This window comes from Podarcis melisellensis (assembly GCF_964234715.1).
Source record: "Podarcis melisellensis genome assembly, chromosome: 8".
In the NCBI taxonomy this organism is placed as follows: Eukaryota; Metazoa; Chordata; class Lepidosauria; order Squamata; family Lacertidae; genus Podarcis; species Podarcis melisellensis.
In genome coordinates, this window is record NC_138540.1 from 63,757,843 (window position 1) to 63,775,697 (window position 17,855).

General features: G+C 44.0%; 1 protein-coding gene across 1 annotated transcript in view; it reads left to right on the forward strand.

Annotated features, from left to right (window-relative positions):
- Positions 1–6,924, forward strand: part of CLIC4 (chloride intracellular channel 4) — a 47,052-nt gene extending 40,128 nt beyond the window's left edge. Inside the window, exons 5-6 of the mRNA XM_081921535.1 lie at positions 479–660; positions 1,241–6,924. Of these exons, the coding sequence (XP_081777661.1) occupies positions 479–660; positions 1,241–1,405 (347 nt within the window). The 3' untranslated portion in view covers positions 1,406–6,924. The remainder of the gene's footprint in view (positions 1–478; positions 661–1,240) is intronic.
- Positions 6,925–17,855: the final 10,931 nt, after the last annotated feature.

Sequence of the window (17,855 nt, forward strand, 5' to 3'; positions counted from 1 at the left end):
GCTTAAAGGTGTAAAATCTTGTTTGCCCTAGCCTGTAGAAGCAACAAAGCCTTCATTACTTTGATTCATTAGTACTTTCTTTTGACATTCTAAAGTTTAGAAGTCATTGCTTGGATTGTCTTAGAGAAGGAGCATTGCTGATAGCCTCTTTTTGCAGAGTTATGTAAATACTTCTCCAACCCTACATTCTTTTTATGGCCTTTCAAACAGGCGGGGCAAAGCGCTCTTTCTTGCAGGAGAGAAATGTTGGTGAAGACTGCCCTCTGCTGTTACTTTAAGAACTAATATGCAACAGGGGCATATTAGGGCCACATTCTAAACGGCACCCCAAGTGAACAGATTCTCCATTTTTTTGCTTGATTCATAGATCGCTTGGCACTGTTTCCATTGGGGGTTAGGTCCGTAGGTTTCAACTGTGATTGATTTATCCAGCACCATTGGATTTCTTTCTTCCTTTTTCACTGGCTAACTCTTCCAGCCTTGGAGAGAGGCCTTCTGAAAACTCTGCAGAAGTTGGATGAGTACCTGAATACACCTCTCCCTGATGAGATTGATGAGAACAGCATGGAGGATATCGCAGCTTCCACCCGCAAGTTTCTGGATGGTGATGAGATGACGCTAGCAGACTGCAACTTGTTGCCCAAACTACATATTGTCAAGGTGGGTGGAACTACCTTGAGGGCTAGTTTACATGTGCACACATTTGGCGCTTGACTCAACTGAACGAGATAATTTCCTGTAGTGGCAAATGGGCTTTGGGGAATTCTGTTGGGTGCCTGCACACCTACAAGTTGCCACTGATGCTAAGCTTCCTATTCATTTTACAGGGAAGGGGCCATACCCAACGCAAGTTGCATGCAGAAGGTTGCAGGTTCAATCCCTGTCTTACACTGTGTCAAATCATTGGCCTATCTATCTCAATATTGCCTACACTGATCGGCAGCTGCTTTCCAGGATTTCAGTCTCTCCCAGCATTACATGGAAATGCCTAGGATTGAACCTGGGATCTACCACTCTACCTCTGCTTTTACCACTGAGCCCCACCCCTTTCCCTGTATTAGGCAAGATGGAAAGTAATCTGACTTGGTATTAAGCAGCTTCCCCTCTCATTCTTACATGCAGACAAGTCCGATGCTATTTTGTGGTTCTGGTTGCGGTCTCAAAACACAAAAATTATGGGCTGGTCCCATCTCTCTTTGGACATTGTAAAACAGCTGTTCTTCTCTTTCTTTGTTCCTAGGTTGTGGCCAAAAAGTATCGCAACTTCGATATTCCCAAGACAATGACTGGGATTTGGAGATACCTGACAAATGCTTATGGTCGTGATGAATTCACCAACACTTGTCCTGGAGACAAAGAGATTGAATTCGCCTACAGCGATGTAGCTAAGAGACTCACTAAATAAGCAGTGTTTCGCACACATTTCATAACGAAACGCTTCTTTTAACAGACTGCTCCCCTTTTGTCTTTTTAAGATAGTGATTTACTTTGCATGTACTTGCAGTTATTCAGTGTTACATTGGGTAGACCAGGTATTTTTTCTCTTTCAAAAAATGCAAACCAATGTTATGCCGTTTGCTTGCTTTGTATCCTATAATAAGCAAGCTGAGCACAGCAGTTAATGTTGCAGTGAAGCAATTCTGGAACCTGGCCCAGAACTGCTGAGTGGGACCCCTACTTTTACTACCTGGGCCTGCAGATCATGGGTCTCAATTAGGTAGGACAGCCATCTTACATAGTCCAAGGAACCGACTGGTAAAACTTTTCCTGGATTGAGCATTTCAGGTAGTGGGAGTGGAGTGCAAGTTTGAACACTTTCCCTATATTAGAAGGCACCTTCTCTCTCTTGTCTGCACACACTTGGCTTGTTGGGGAGATGGCTTCAGCATGTTCTTCTCCGATAGAATATTTTAATGCGCAGAATTTTATTCATTGCAGAGCGAATACAGCCTCCGCAGCTCCAAATTTAGGTGATTCAGCCTAAGGAAAGGTTGTTGTTTTTTACCACTTGCTTCTTCTGATTATATAAAGTGGCCTTTAAATCTCAAATTGCATCTTGGGATTTTCATATTTGTTTAGGAAGCACTTCTTGGTGTGATTTAAGGATTATTTATGTATTTTTGAGATGCTGTTGCATACCTTAGCTCTCCTGAAACACTGTACCTGCTGGTCTGTCTGAACAGTGCACCAAAGCCTCTTACTGCCTCACCGAAAAGAGCTACATGCAAAACCTTTGGGCAAGCATGCCTGCTCATGAGGAAAAAGGCACATTTCAACAAGTTCAAATACCACAAGCTGTGACCCATAGACACCAAGAACCCAATAAACTGTGTTCTTGGAGGTGACAAGGGTTCACTGCATATGCTTGCATTGGGGGGGGGGGGAGTACATAAGTCTCCAACTGATTGGATCAAAAAGCAAGACATCTTTATTGGATGAAGCACAATAATCTAAGGCCATAATAGCAAGTTGCTTTTTTTTTAAGGCACTAGGAGGCTTGTCAATATGTGGGATTTATTTCTTAAGTAGCATCATTCCAAACCTGAGCTGTCAAGCAGCCTAAATATGCCAGATGTTTCTACTCAACATGTAACTACTCTTTTATGTTGCTAGCAAGAAATGCTGTGGTTGGGTGCCAGGGGTGCTTTCTTCTCACTGTGCTAATGTCAGATTCCTGCAAGTAACTATTTTTTATTTTTAAATATGTGCAAGTGGCCTTTAGATACCAACTGTTTTGCCTTACGTGCATAATTCCATATTGATGGTTTTCTCCTTGGCCGTTTGTAAGTGTGGAATGTGGAGTTCTCAGCCCCTCTTTCAACTGTTTCTCCCTCCAATAAGTCACATCTGACTGCCGCATATGTACCAGATCTATATTTTTTCACATCACAATCATTAACACATTCAAGGTCCAAGTTGTGTATTTCTAGAACAGCACCAAGGAAAAGCACTGTAAAAACAAAAATGGTTTGTGTTTCTGACTTGGGTTTTCTTTAATAAAAGGCAAGGCAAGGATTTGAGGCATGGAGCAAACTTTCTATTTATTTTAAATGCCATCAAAGACTACTCCAGCCAATCAACATTAGTCGTCTTGCCAGTATACCTTTTGTAACTTTTACACTGGAGTGTACATTTTTAAAGCACGTATAAGGGCTCCTGTTAACAGACTTTCTGCAGCCCAACTCTGTACATGCTTGCTCAGAAGCGAGTTGCCCTGAGTTTGGCGTGGTTTATTCCCAAGTACATGTCTGTAGCATTGCAGCCTGGCTTACTCAGCATAAGTGAGGGCATGGAAGAGGATTAGGGAACCTTTTTTTTGTACAAAATTTCATTTCGGTGAGGGACTTGGTGTTAAGAGCCTTAGGTTTGTGGTTTTTTCTTCTTTTAAATCTAAGAATCATACTTACATTGTGATCTGATCCAATAAGTAGATACATGATTTCAATAATAGCGTTGTATTTGTTATACATGCCTTTGTGGTGCCTTCTTTCTCTTTGCCAGTATTCACAAAAGCCAGTCTTAGGCTTAAGGGTGGCCCCAAAGCATCCTGCAGCTTTGACACAAAACACGAGAAGGTGGAACCTTTTCTAGCATGTTTAATTTCACTGGCCTGAAATCTGCTCCTCTACTTGCTGATTTTGCCTTTAAGTCAGTTGATAGGCTTGCTGTACACATTTGGGGGGTAAGGTACCCAAAGGGTAGAATTGTGTTGTACAGCATGGTGGATCTTATGTATAGGGCAGTTGTCCTGCTAATGCCCACACTTGTTTGCCTTCCAGTTGTCATTTTGCCTGGCAAATGTAAAGTTTCAGATTAGGAGGTAGGATGACCAGTGTGACCAGATGGGATTCGAGGAAAAAGATGGTCAGATGTGGGCCATTAGCTCAAATTCTTGCCAAGTCACTGTCCACATAACCACCTCTTATGTAACTGCTGTTTCCCCATCTGGTTGCTGGATCCATTTAGCCCGGAACTGGTGCTTGGTGGATTGTGTTTATTTGAAAGCATACCTTTAATGAGTCATGAAAGTAAATAACTCTGCACCTCCCAACAGTATCAGTCAAAAGGGAGGAAGCAGCCTGCCAATTTATTTTAAATTACACCGCAGCACAGGACAACCTTTATCATTTGATGCTGATTATGCCTTAGTACTGTTTGACGAAACCTTTCCGGTTTGAAATGTAGGCAGCAGTTGAATCTTATGCTCTTGATTCTATTAAGTTGGAACAGAGAAGTCATTTGGAAGTACAGTATATTTTACAGAGAAGCATGAACTCTTCCTCAGTAATATTGATGTGCATAAATGTTCTCTCATGTGACCAGTTATCCACTTGGTGTGTAGTAGAGGCAGTTTCTCCCACAAGAGAAGGTGCATAATTTGTGGTTGCAAGTGATCAACCATTTGGTTAACTTCAGCAGCTCACATGGGTGAAAGCATTCAGTTTTCCTCTTGAATGAATAAAGAGATGGGTGTGTGTTTGTGGATGGGGGGGCTTCTGTCATCAAATGGGAATTTTTTTATAGTTACGTTTTTGCAACAGAAATGTGAAAGGAATTCCTGTTAGCTGACCTTTGTTTAGCCTATGAAATTGGTAGCATTCATATACAGATTAACTATCTGGAAGACAGAGAAAACCCCAAGTTTGACTTAACGTTTATTCTTCCAAGGTTGGAGAGAAGGGAGTGCGGAAAGACATGTGTTGTACCTACTGTATTTATAGTTTGGGAACTTGCCTAACCTGCACAAAACTGAAGAGTTAATGATCTCGCCACTTGCCAGTTTCTTACAAAATTGATATTTTTTATTTACATAAGCATTCTTAACAGACATTCTGCTTCTAGCCATCCAAAATAGCAAATGTAGGTTTAATTCTCACAGACATTCCCCAAACCCACCATCCTCAGACTTTTGAGCATGGGATGATAGTTGCGTGAGAACCAGAAGTGTGAGCAAGAGCAGCTCCTTGTCACAATTCCTTAAATGTTCCTCCTGTATTAATGTGACTTCCAAAATGTCTTTCCACTCCTATAGCCAAAGATGTTTTATATTCCCATTCTAGTTGTCAGTCTAGGAGCATTTGAGGAATCACTCCTTTGCCTAAACCCGGGCGGTGGAGGGTGGAATCTGTGGCCCTCTTGATGATGCTTGATTCCCAGCTCCCAGTAGCCCCGGCGGGCACAGTCAAAGGTCAGAATTACGGGAGTTGCAGTCCAGCAACAAGGCCACAGCTTGTCTCACTTTCCCCCTAAAAATAGGCAGTAGTGTTAATATTTAGAATGATTGAAGTCATCTCATAACTGGTATGTCTGGGGAAACGTGCATGTATTATTGTTAGCCACAGGATAGTTGTGCCATTGAAAGAGCCTGCTGGCTTGGACCACTCTGAGAGGCAGCTCCTACTTGAAGGGGAACATCCCAGCTGGCTGCATCTAATGTTACTCTGAGTGCAGATTGCTGCTTGGATTCTGCTTCACAAGTAACAAGAAGGGTTGAGTGGCCCTGAAGTCCTTTCTGCAAACATAATTCAGGAGGAAAAGGCATTTGCCCTCATCCTATGCCCTTTGATGTCATGACACTATGGATTCCAGTGTTTTGGATGATGCATTGTCCACATGCTCTCTGTTGGGTCGCATTTGTATAAGATAATTGGCCATTCTGCTTATTTTGTTTATAGTGAAATAGAATTTTTTTTAAAAAAGAGAACCTGTGGGTTATATCCAGTGTTAGTCATGCTCCATCAGAGTAGACCCCTTGAAATGTATGGGCATGATTAATTTGGGCTCACATTTCAGTGGGCCTACTCTGAGTAGCACTTGTAGTGACTACAACACACAGGATTAAAATTGCATGACTTATATATCAAAAGATGCCTTTTTAACAAGGTCACTTTTGCTCAGCAGGCAGAGCCTTGAGGAACAAAGAGAACAGGTGGAACACTTTTGTCAAAAGTGTGCAGAGCGTTTGTGAAATCATTACACTTGTCTGACTCGCACACGAACCAATGTGCCGCATTCTGGGCACGGAGGGCTAGGAAAGCAAACCTCAGGTTCCCCACCTCTGTCAAGTCCTTCCTGTGGGACTCCAGCTCTCATGAGCCCCAGCCAGCACAGCTGAATATCAGGCCTCTGTAACAAAAGTATTTTCTGTGGACTCGGCTCAACATGCATTTGTGCACAAATTGGTTCTGTTTATGTTATCAGCCTCTAAAGGTCGTGGGCCACAGAAATTGGTCTAGCCTATCTTACTATGCTAGAGCTATGTGCAAATATTAACAGTGACAAAGAGCAACCAGTTTAGAAATCTGGCCATTCTAGGGCCTACCAGTGTCTAAATGTAACACACAAAGGTGTTCTAATTCATACTAAGTGTTATGTGTAGTGGGGGGCTACACATGAAAGCTGAGGTCTGGCTTCATTCCCTAGTGCTTGAAGCATGTATATTCTTTGGGGGGTGGGGTTGTGGAACCTTGGTTATCACTCACCTGCCTACCTGCCTTTCTATGAAATGTTGCTTTAAGAGGCAATGCTAAATCAACTCTTCATTCTAAAAATGAATAACTGTCCCCTCCCAGCTGTGACTAACAGTAGACGTTTTATCCCATGTTGAAACCACAATTGCTTAGATACAGTCAAGTTCCTTCTTATCCTTTTGAACATACCTGAAAAGGTTGTTCTGAGCAAACCGTATTTTAAAAATATATATCATCCTGTTTTATCTGCTCAACTGTTGTATCTGGGTGGGCGGGGGCACAGATTCCCAGAATGGGCAGGGCATTGATTTGGAGTTTGTACAGAGATACCTGGAATCTCTTATGATATATTGTAATATGCTTCTCTTTTCACTTTTCTGGAATATCTTTTACAGGTATACTGGCAAACTGCTGGCAGCTGTTTTAAAAAATAAAATTTATATTTTTCACTTAATATGATATTGGCTATTTCTTCTCTGGATTTCTGAGGCAGGGGCTATAGCTCAGGGGGTAGAGGGCATGCCTTGCATGCAGAAGGTCCCAGGTTAAATCCTAAAATGGGAAGGACTCCCGTCTGAAACCCTAGAGAGATGCTACTCGGCAGTGTAATCCACCTTTCTCTAACCTAGTGCCTTCTAGATGTTGCTGGATTCCAGCTCTCATCAGCCCTGACCACGGAATGACTGTAGACATTACTCCGACTGACTGTAGCTTTGCAGTGCCTCAGCTCAAGAGAGGTCTTTCCCATCACCAACAGATGTGATTCCCTACAGATATCGCTGGACTACAACTCCCACCATCCCTGGCCATTGGCCACACAGGCTGGGGCTGATGGCTGTTGGCGTCAGCAACATCTGGAGGGTGGAAGGTTGGTCTCTACTGTTGTTGGACTACAACTCCCATCATACCTAGCTTTCAGGACCAGTGGTCAGGGATGATGGGAGTCTTAGTCCCAGCAGCAGCTGGAGGACCAAGTATGAGAAACACTGATTTGGGCAATACCAAGCTAGATGGACCCAAAGGGGGCCTGCGTTGATATATGGTAGCTTCTTAGGTTCCTACATCTGTTTTGCTAGCTTTTGAATTTGAGCTTCAGATGTGGGAAATTTATGAGATTGACTTGGAAGTTGAATTTGAAATGAACATTTTGAAGGAAGCTGTTTGCTCAGAGAACAGCCAAGAAACTTGCACATTAGCTAAGAATTTATCTCTATGCTGCTTTATAGCAAAAAAAATGGCCCCCAAGGTGGCTCACAAAGGATGATGCATACCCACAAAATCAAGACAACAAAACCTTGACATATCAAAATTAAGTAAAAAACAAAAAATCCAAATACATTCATGTTCCTGCCAAATGTAGGGGGCAGTCCCCACAGATATGCCACAAAGAGCAGGAGTAAATCCTACAAGAGGGTGGGGCAGATGGAGAAATGCTCTTCTTGGTGGTCCAACACAGTCTCTCTCCTGCAAGTGAGTTATCCAGGCACAATGTGAACAGCAGGATTGGGGAAACTCCTCTTGCAACTGGTGCTAGGCTTTCATTTGTCCTGTAGGTGTCTCCCTCCACCATCTTTCGAAAACACATATACAGTGTCCAGGGAAGAGCACCTGCTTTGTTTGCAGAAGGTCTCAGGTTCAATCCCTGATATCTCCAGGTAAGGCTGGGAAACCCTTAGCTAAAATCCTGGGTAGCTGCTGCCAGTCAGTGTTGACAGTACTGACTTGCTGTAAGGAAACACCTTTAGTTTCTCAAGGGGGATATTTTAATCCAGCAGCTGATAGGAATCTCAAAGTGACATGTATGTTGTATTTCTGCAAACCTTGGGGTTGCCCTGAGGCTACTGAAGCTTTCCTCTTGTGCCTGCGTGGTGACGTTTTGGCTACAGAAGGGTCACTGCTCCGGGAATAAATTCACTACTGGTAAAAGTAATTGAGTCTGTAGGGAATCACATCTGTGAAGGCTGCCTATTTTGCCAGCAGAAAAGTGAAAGAAGCCGTACTTCACTTCCACGCAGCACCTAAACTATGGAATTTGCTGCCAGAAGATGCAGCGGTGGTCACCAGCTTGGATGGCTTTAAAAGAGGATTAGACAAATGCCTGGATGATAAAGCTACCAGTGACTGCTAGCTGTGATAGCTATGCTCTGCCTCTGTGGTGAGAGATGGTACGCTTCTGAATACTAGTTGCTGGAAACTGCAGGAGGGAAGAAAGCTGTTGCACCCTTTGCCGCAGTATAAACCCTGAAGCAGGCCTGGAACGCAGCTGTTTTAAGAAGGTTCTTTCATCACAGGCTCCAGGTTTTCAACAGAAAACTGTTCTGAAACTGGCACATAATTGAAGGGAGGGGAGAGAGAGCCACGTCTGAGATGCACTTTCTCGAGGGTTGTGGCTTTCTGGGCACCTTTTGAAGTGGTTCTTCATACCTGTTACTTTAGAACCTCATCCGAACACCATTTCAAAGCCAATCTGTTGAATGGGGAAGACCAGAAACCGTGACCCTCTTTCTAGATCTTCCATCAGCCTTTTTAGATATGCTGTGTTGCTATGCAGGCTTTGATAAAACACCTTCATAGTCCTGATGAAGCAAGCTCTCATGGGTGACCTTGGGCCAATGGTCCGCTTGACACGTTGCACTGAGGATTAAACCCTGTTTTATGTTAACTATGACTTAAGATGAACACCTAGCATGCTGGGACACACTTCTCAACATTTGGAAGGCCACAGGTTAACCAACCCCAGTATATAGGATAGCACATATGCCCCCCTCATACATGATCACATTTTAGTACCTGACTGTGCCACTCTCTTGATCCATAGGTGATAGCATAGATGACTTTAAAAGGGAATTAAGCCAAGCCTAGGTAAATAAGCCTTATTAAGTGGTTACATCCATGATGGCTGTATGCAGCCTCCAGCTTCTACCCCTGCATATCAGTTGCTTAGTTGCTTAGTGATGGATGGCTATTGCACTCATGTCCTGCTTGTGGTCTTCCCAGAGGTGTTGGATTGGGCACTGTAGGATGCTGGAAGGGAAGTGAGGATTGGTCTGATAATCTGCTCTTATATTTTACAAGTTGCCCAAGGTGCAAAAATGCCTGTGACCAGGACCCTTCACTACTTGATCGCAGCCCATATCAGCAATGCCCTGACTCCCAAAAAGGGGGGTTCACAGAGCAGAAAGAAACAAAGGGCAAACTGGCAGTGCTTTTAACTAACACACACACTCTCACTCTGTGTGTGTGTGTGTGTGTCTTGCCAACCACTCCCTTCTGATGCTGGAAGTTTTCCAAGGATGGAGAAAAGGCAAACTCATGATCCTTTTGATGGGAGGCTTGTGTTCTTACCACTGGACACACAGATGAATAAACTGGTTTCAAGACAAAGATCAAGCAAAGGAACTTCAAAAAGGAGAATCCCAAATGACATCTCCACATCTTTGGTGCTCCAGGCAGAGGGCTTGGTGGGGCATCATCAGAGTTGTTTTTTTCAAAACAAGGATTTTGCTAAACCAAGGCTCTGATGGAAGGTAGATTGCTCTTTGAAGCAAGAATGGTGCAACTCTGGGAGACAGGGACAGTTTTCTCTGGCTTCTTGGCCCTGCAGCCTAAAGAGTTGGGGGATATATGTGTCTCATCTGTATATGGAGGTGTAGAGGGGCTTTGTGGAGATCCTGCAGGATGGGGATTCCCAGAGAGAGGGTTTCATGTTCCATGAGACTCTGCTCTGGATGACATGACTGAACTTACAGGATTTGGATGGTGGAGTTTGAACGGAAAAATATGTCCCTCTAAACATGGGGCTTGTCTTGGGCCCTTGGGGCCACAACCTGCCAGGCGTTTTGTCCTGGTTCCATCTTGGCCTAGCACATTTTGCCCAGGCATTGGTCCTGAGGTGACAATGGTGAAAGAAAACAGCCACCTCCCTCTATGTTGATTGGAAGGGCTGGTATGGGAAATTCAGGCAACTTAGCAAGGCTAGATTGGTTTTCCCCACTGCACCCATAGCTGCAAGACTGGTAGCTGGTGGAAGAGTTTGTCACCTTTGAAAACAAAACAGAAATTAGTTTGGCAAATGTCGTCTCGGCTGTGTGTCATGATGGTTGTACCCCTGGGGCCTGACTTGATTCATAATTAGGCTTGACAAGCCAAAACATTTACCCACCCACAAACCAGCTCAATTTTTTGCAGCCAGTTTTGAAGCAAAGTCAGAGCCTGCCATGTTCCTGAGGATGGCGGGAGTGCAGAAGGGTACAACAGTTTTCCTGCCCCTTAAAAACAAAACAAAACCTTACGTGGTGGCAGCTGCTGTTGCTGCTGGTGGAAGGAGAGCAGGGATATGGGAAATCTTCCCATTCATGTAAGGGCTGCCATCATGATTCTGGAGGGGCAGTTGGTGGGGGGCGGGTGGGAGAATTCTAATGGAAACAGAAACTGGGGCAGAAAGTGCCGATCATAGAATTGTAGAGTTGGAAGGGACCCAAAGGTCAACTGCCCAGCAGTGATGTTCGCTTATTTCTCACACGTCCCAACTGGAAATGAACCCAGCAAAATATGATCTGCATTCACTGTTGTTGCTTTCAGTCTGCAAATGATACGGAATTGATTATGCCCAACACACCATTTGCATTGTATTTCCTTTGCACTGAAACAAATGAGGGAATGGCAACAGACTATACATGATTATATAATTTCGCCACAGCGGACATTGAGACAAATAACATGTCTTGGTAGAAGGTGAACTACAGTGGAACAGAAACCACGCTGCATGCAACAAACAGAGTGGAATGGAGCCTGCTTCCATCCCAATGGAAAGCCCAACTGCCAGTTCCTTCTGCCCCCCTGCCTAGAGCAGAGGATTCTGGAAAGATGGGCCTGGTTCTTGGGGGTGGGCAAGCCCTCCCTTTCAGTGCCCACTTGTGGGTGGGAAAGTGACTTCCGAGCAGATCCTGAGGGCTCCGGCACACATGCTTGCCCAGCCTTGTTCTGGTTTTATAACCAAGAGGCGAGCAGTTGGCTGCGTGTCAGGATGGTTACAACAGCTCGCCTTTCTCCACAGGGAGGGTCTCTTGCTGCCGGAGAGCAGTGTCAAACCTCGCAATGCGCCCGACGTGGCAGGGTTTTCTTTTGAAGTTCCTTTCCACCCAGCATCCGTCTTGCCCTGAACAGCTTTCATCCCTCGCCAACGCTTCCCCAGTGAAAGCTATTAAAAGGGAAACGCATTATGCGCTTGATGTGTTTTTCTACCTTTGCTGTTAACATCTCCTGTGGTGAGGATTTCATAATGCTGCCCAAGTCATTGCAACGGATGAGCAAAAAGGCCTCAGTCGGGGCAAGTCCAGGCAAGTTGGAGGGAGGGCTGGAGCAGAGTTATGCATGGGAAGAACTGGGTGGCGAAGGGTTTTTATCCCGTCCTACTCGGAGAAGACCCATTGGAATTAATGAACATGACTAATACCATTTTATGAGGGCGGCTGAGTAAAAATTAGTTGGACACAACCCGCTAATCCCCTGCTGAGGAGGGTAGAGGTTCTGTATGTATGGTTCCTATGTTGGGACGGAGAGCTACACCTGTTGAATGGTGGCCTGCTTGGAGCTCTTTAAGTTTCTGCCAAAATTATTCTTTTGGCAGATTATAATGCATAATTATAATATGTATTATTCATTTATTTTGAAACAAAAAAAATTCCTTCCAGTAGCACCTTAAAGACCAACTAAGTTAAGTTAAGTTTAAGGTGCTACTGGAAGGATTTTGTTTTGTTTTGACTATGGCAGACCAACACGGCTACCTATCTGTAACTCATTTATTTTGGTTAATTCCAGGTGGTTGTTGGATTGGGAGCGGTGCTCCTTAGGTATGCAATGTTTTTTTCCCAGGGTCCACACAATGTTGGTATAAAAATGGAACTCCACCCTGCCATTTAATCTGCATTTACCTCTTTCCAGGGAAAATAAGATCAATAAAGGAATGCCAAATGGCCTATTTGTGATATCTCAGCTGCCTGTTTCCAAATCAAGTCGCTGTCAGGAAGCACTCTTGATAAGGATTTATATCTGGCTTTTAAAATTTTTTAAAAAGGGGGTGGAAATCATTTCTGATGCAGCATATCTACATAATGGAAAGTGAAATTACAACAGCAGGTTAAAAGAGCAAGAAATAAATTTAGAAGAGTAAATTTAGAAGAGCTCAATGCAGTATATTGCCAATTCAATTTATTTGTTGTATCTATGTATTACTGAAAAGAAGTCCGAAGCTATTTACAGTACAAGGGTGACAGCATACAAAATATGCAATAAAAATTCCATAAAATGAAACAAAGTCTGACACATATGCCATCTTTCCTCTAAGAAGAGCCCTGCTGGATCAGACCAAAGTCCTATCTAATCCAGCATCTTGCTTCCACAGTGACAAACTAGATGTCCCAATGGTATTCTGGCCACTTCCCTTGCTGGGGAAAGCACTAAATGATTGGAGAAGATGGGGGCACTTTTCACTATTGTTTGCGTAGCTTTTCCTAAGCAATTCCCAATGTTGGATGTTTCACCGTGGGTAAAATATTTATTGAAAAAGCCTCTCACAAATTTTGGCTCAGCCCTTGTATTTTTTGTGTGGATGCAAGCCAAGATATGGTTGGAAACACTCTCTCCAACCCGCAGGGGATTTTGAGATGGGCCAACATAGAGATGAGCCATAGGGTATCTGCCTTGCATGTAGAAGGCCTTGGGTTCAATCCCTGGCCTCTCCAGGTGGGGCTGGGACTCCTACTTGAGACACAGGAGGTCCACTGCTGGTCAGTGTAGACAGTGCTCCATGGGCCGATGGTCTGATTCGGTATCAGGCAGCTTCCCATATATTCCCTGAGGTAGAAAATCCACACGGTTTTCATCTCTGTTGACAAAAATAGCCCTGGGCCACTTGTTGCCTTTTAATGGTGCCCTAGAATCAAGGCTGGCTTCGAGCAGTTAGAGGAGGGAGAGGTTACCTCAGTGGGAACACCGGGAGCTGGGTGGTTTTACTTGATGCAACCACTAGTGAAGAGCTCAGATTGGGGCAAGTGCATGCACAGTAGTCAAAAATGGCAAAAGGTGGCATAGATTTCCATAAAATGCACATATGCATGGCAGCCCGTCAAAGAGAGGACTGTCCCTCTGTAAAGTAGGAAACATGGCTACCTTAATCACTCTGCCATCACTTTTCTAAGCCTAACACCACTACTTGCGGTGTAGCTTTTGAGACCATGGTGCCTGTCATGTGTGCAGTTTAGCTGATTTTGACTGGATTAAAACATATTTGTTTTGCATCTCTAGCCATGTCTGTGTGTGTGTGTGTGTGTGTGTGTGTGTGTGAGAGAGAGAGAGAGAGAGAGAGAGAGAGAGAGAGAGAGAGAGAGAGAGAGAATAAGGAACAAGAAGACTATTGAGTAGGATATCCAGAGGATGCCCACAATGGAGACAAAGATCGGACTTCGAGGAGGAACAAATTCTGAGGTAAGAAACCAAAACTGGGTTTAATTTGACGCGGCACCAGGAAGTCAGGAGAAGATCAAAGGGATTCCCTCTCATCCTTATAAAATGCTCTTGTGTACCACTTATTCACTCGCTGGAAGAAGGGTGGGTCCAAGCTGACCGCACTGGGTGCTTGTCAACAGATGACTTGTGTTTGCACAGCAGCTGAGAGAGGCCATCAGACAAGCAGGGTGAAGTTATGACTTTGTGAAATTAGTTTTATTATTATAATCGTTTGCACAACACCTTATGAGGATGACTCCCATTAATCCTGGGGGAGGGGAGGGGGCATGGAGTGCAGCAACCTGGTGGTTCTTGTTCTTGGAGAAACTGGAGGCCTGTTCTTGTGACCACAGGGAAATGTTAGCCGTCCACAAACAGGAGGTAAGATGGGTAGGTTGGGGTAAGCCTAGTAGCCACTTCAAATCGGCCTTAAGTGGTGGCAAACCAAAAATGATCTGTGGATGGTGTCAGGCAAGGCTGGCTAGTGCCCCAATGAAGCTTCTGCTCTGGGGTTAGGGATGAGCAGATCTGTCAACTTTGGTTTCTCTCAGTTTTTGTTTTTGCTTTCTTTAGGGTTTGTTTACAGTTCCACAACAGTGTGTGATTTTTATTTGTAAAAAAACCCACAAGTATTCACCAGTATTTTTGTGTGAACTTCTCCCAATATGCACATGGTTTTGCGCAATTTTACCAAGTAATGATTCATTTCTAGATCTTATTTTCACTTACCTATGAGTATATTCATTTTATACACATTTACTCACCTGGCAAATTGCACTGCAGAATTTGGAGAAGTGTGAATATTGAAGGATGGTTGTGTTTTGGTTTGCACACAGTTTCAGGAAGTGTGAATTGCGGTAGGTAAATTTGCTGCTAAATGCGAACTGAATCAGATTTCTCCCCCATCTTTACCTAAGGTAAACAGAGGCTTGGAGAGTGGGGGATGTGATAGTGGGACGAGTTAAGCCCCTCCGCATATGTCTGTATCTTGAGCCTCAGAACTCTTCCCTCAACTGTTACTTTGAAAAACAACCAGGCACCACCACCCCATTTTTCACAGTAGTCAGACACAAGCAGGACTTGAGAGGGTAATAGCCCTCCCCTGCTGTTGGTGCCCTTTGAGGGGAAGTTGCAACTCACTGCAAAATAGCAAACACCAGAATATAAGGGACTCAAGGCCTCAAACTCCACAGGGACATGAGCTGTGGAGGCTGGTTCATTAGGGTGAATGGGGTACTGTCCCACCAACCTCAATTTGCCTCAGCCAGTCCCCACCTGCCTGTCTATCTTTCTTACAACCAGCCCAGGACGTATAACTGGATGTCAGCTTCCTCCTCCTCAGTCTCCATGTTGCCCTCATAGGACTCAACAGGGAAGAGGACGGGGACAAAACCAGAATGAGTTGGCTCTGCCTGTTATTGCCCCTGGCTCCAACTACCCTTGGGCTCTCTGCAGCCTGCCCTGTCAGTCCCAATGGGCACCAGTCCACCACAGCTGCTTCCGATGCTGGAGTTTGTGTATAGCTATCGTGACTAGTAGCTGTTGACCAGAAGAGTCAGATGAGGTCCTCCTTGTGTCTCTCCGGTTCTCACACTGTGTTCTCAGTGATCACATGCCGAGAGGCATGGCAGTAAGGATGGAGGCCTGGGAATCTTCTGCCACATTGAAAGGGGACATTGTTAACTGAGGGTGGGAATCAATGTTACGCTCACAATCTCATTACACACTAGTTCGCATCTGAAGTCTTTCTAGAAAAAGAACCACATTGAAGAAATACAATATGGTACAAGTTCCATGGCAGGAAAGCCAACCATGCCTTATAATTCTTCCTCTCCTTGCAGAACAGGTTTGTACATCTCCCTGGAACAGCTTGAAACAATAGACGTTTATGGTTGTATCACATCATCTCCACAACAATGGGGCTTGTGAAGTCTAGTTAGTGTCATACCCAAATTTAATCTAAGTTTGAACCTAAATGAATTTTATGTAGAAGCCATCTTGGTTAACGTCAACAGGATTTAACGCTAAATACTGATCCCTCTTAGTTGTGCTTAAGGCAACTGAAGTCAACCGGATGTCAGTTCCATGGGCCTCTAGATTTCAGGTTTCAGGACAGCACTGCCTGCTTTTGGGACCAGATTGGCTCCACACCTCCCAATCAAAGTTTGCCTTTTGGAGATGGAATCCATTGAAGTTTCCACTCCTGCTACCACCTTCTGACACAATGGATTTCCCGAACTTAAAAAGCACACCATTGCCCCAGAGGTGATGCCGTCTCCCCTGCAGAAAAGTTGTTTTTTATGTTGTCCCCTTGCCCCAAATTACATAGGCACAGGATGTTGCAGTACAAATACTGTTGCAGCTGGAAAGTATGCATTTTAAAATCAGTACTAGCAAAGGCTTTAAGTTATCTGCAAAGTTACTTAGAGAAGTCTAAAGAAATCCTGATAAGAACAGCTGCCTGCAGAGGTCACCCTAAGCTAGAAAAACCATAGAAAGGGGCTTGCAGCATTGATGCATGGGGGAAAGAATGTGTTTGATGCTTCCTTAAAGCCACTTGCCTAGTCAATGCTGGAAAATATTGCATAGTTGTATCTCCTCGATTCTTCCTCTTCCCCCACTTTTCACACCAAAGTAAACCTTTGCCCAGGTAAGGATGGGCAAATCTGACAATTTCCATTTCCCATTTTTCAATCTAAAGTTCAGCTGAGAATTCCCCCCCTTCATCCTTATGAAAATTAACCAGCGAATTTTGCCTGATATATACAGGTTTATACGCAATTTCAACTCATACAAACTTTTTATTTTTGCAGAGTAACGTTCCTTAATATAATGCATTTTTTCAATGTTTCTTTCACAAATATATTCATTTTTATGTACACTTTATGCCAGTGTTTGCATTTTTGTACACATAACTTGAGTGGAGAACTGCACTGTAAAATCAGGAGAAGTGTGAATTTTGAGACATGGCTGTGTTTCAGTTTGTGTATTGTTTCAGAAAGTGTGAATTAGGTAGGTTCACCTTTAAATGTGAACTGAATCTAATTTCTATCCCATCCCGACACAGGTGTTTCAAAGCAACTTAATCAGCAACATTTTTTGCAGCCTGGCTTGATTTTTAAGGGTCTATCCATGTTGTGTACCTGTATCACATTTATATAGGGTATCCAGGGTTTCTTACTATAGAGAGTATAGACTTCTATCTGAAGGGCTGCCTAGTTTAAGTCCAGGTGAAAAATAAAGAACCCAAAGGAAGAAGAGCCAGAGGTTTACACCTGGACAGCAGACTGAGCAGGCACACCCAGGACTCCTGATCTCTCAGTCTTTCACACTATGGTGAGATGGATTGTCTTTCTATTTGAATGATAGTAATTATTTCTAAATGTGCACCTATACTTTTAAAATACCACATGCAGTTTTGATGCAAACCTGTGCCCTCTTGGTTTGTTTTTTGTTTTTGGCGGTGCACCTTACTTTTACACCTGTTCATCTCCCTGTCACAGTCTTCCCTGCTACGGTGAGATGCATTGCATTTCTATTTAAATTGTGGCAGCGATTTATAAATTTGCATCTAAATTAGCAACTGAGAACTTTTGTGCAAGGCCCACTTATCAGTTCTGGCGGAGGTGGCAGCTGTGGCCTGGCGTGGCTGCAGGGGAGTCAGGGGGGTCATCTCATATAGGCAGCGGATGACAAGACCCCTCTGTCAATTGTGCAGGATGGCAGGAAAAGCCCACAAAAAAATGAGATGTCCAATCCTAAGCAAGTTGTGGTCTGCCCTCATTCACACTCAGCAGATGGACAATGAGTGTACAAGACCTGGCTATGGAAGGATTCAGATAGCACACATGGGGCCTGGAAGGAATTTTTCCTGTAGAC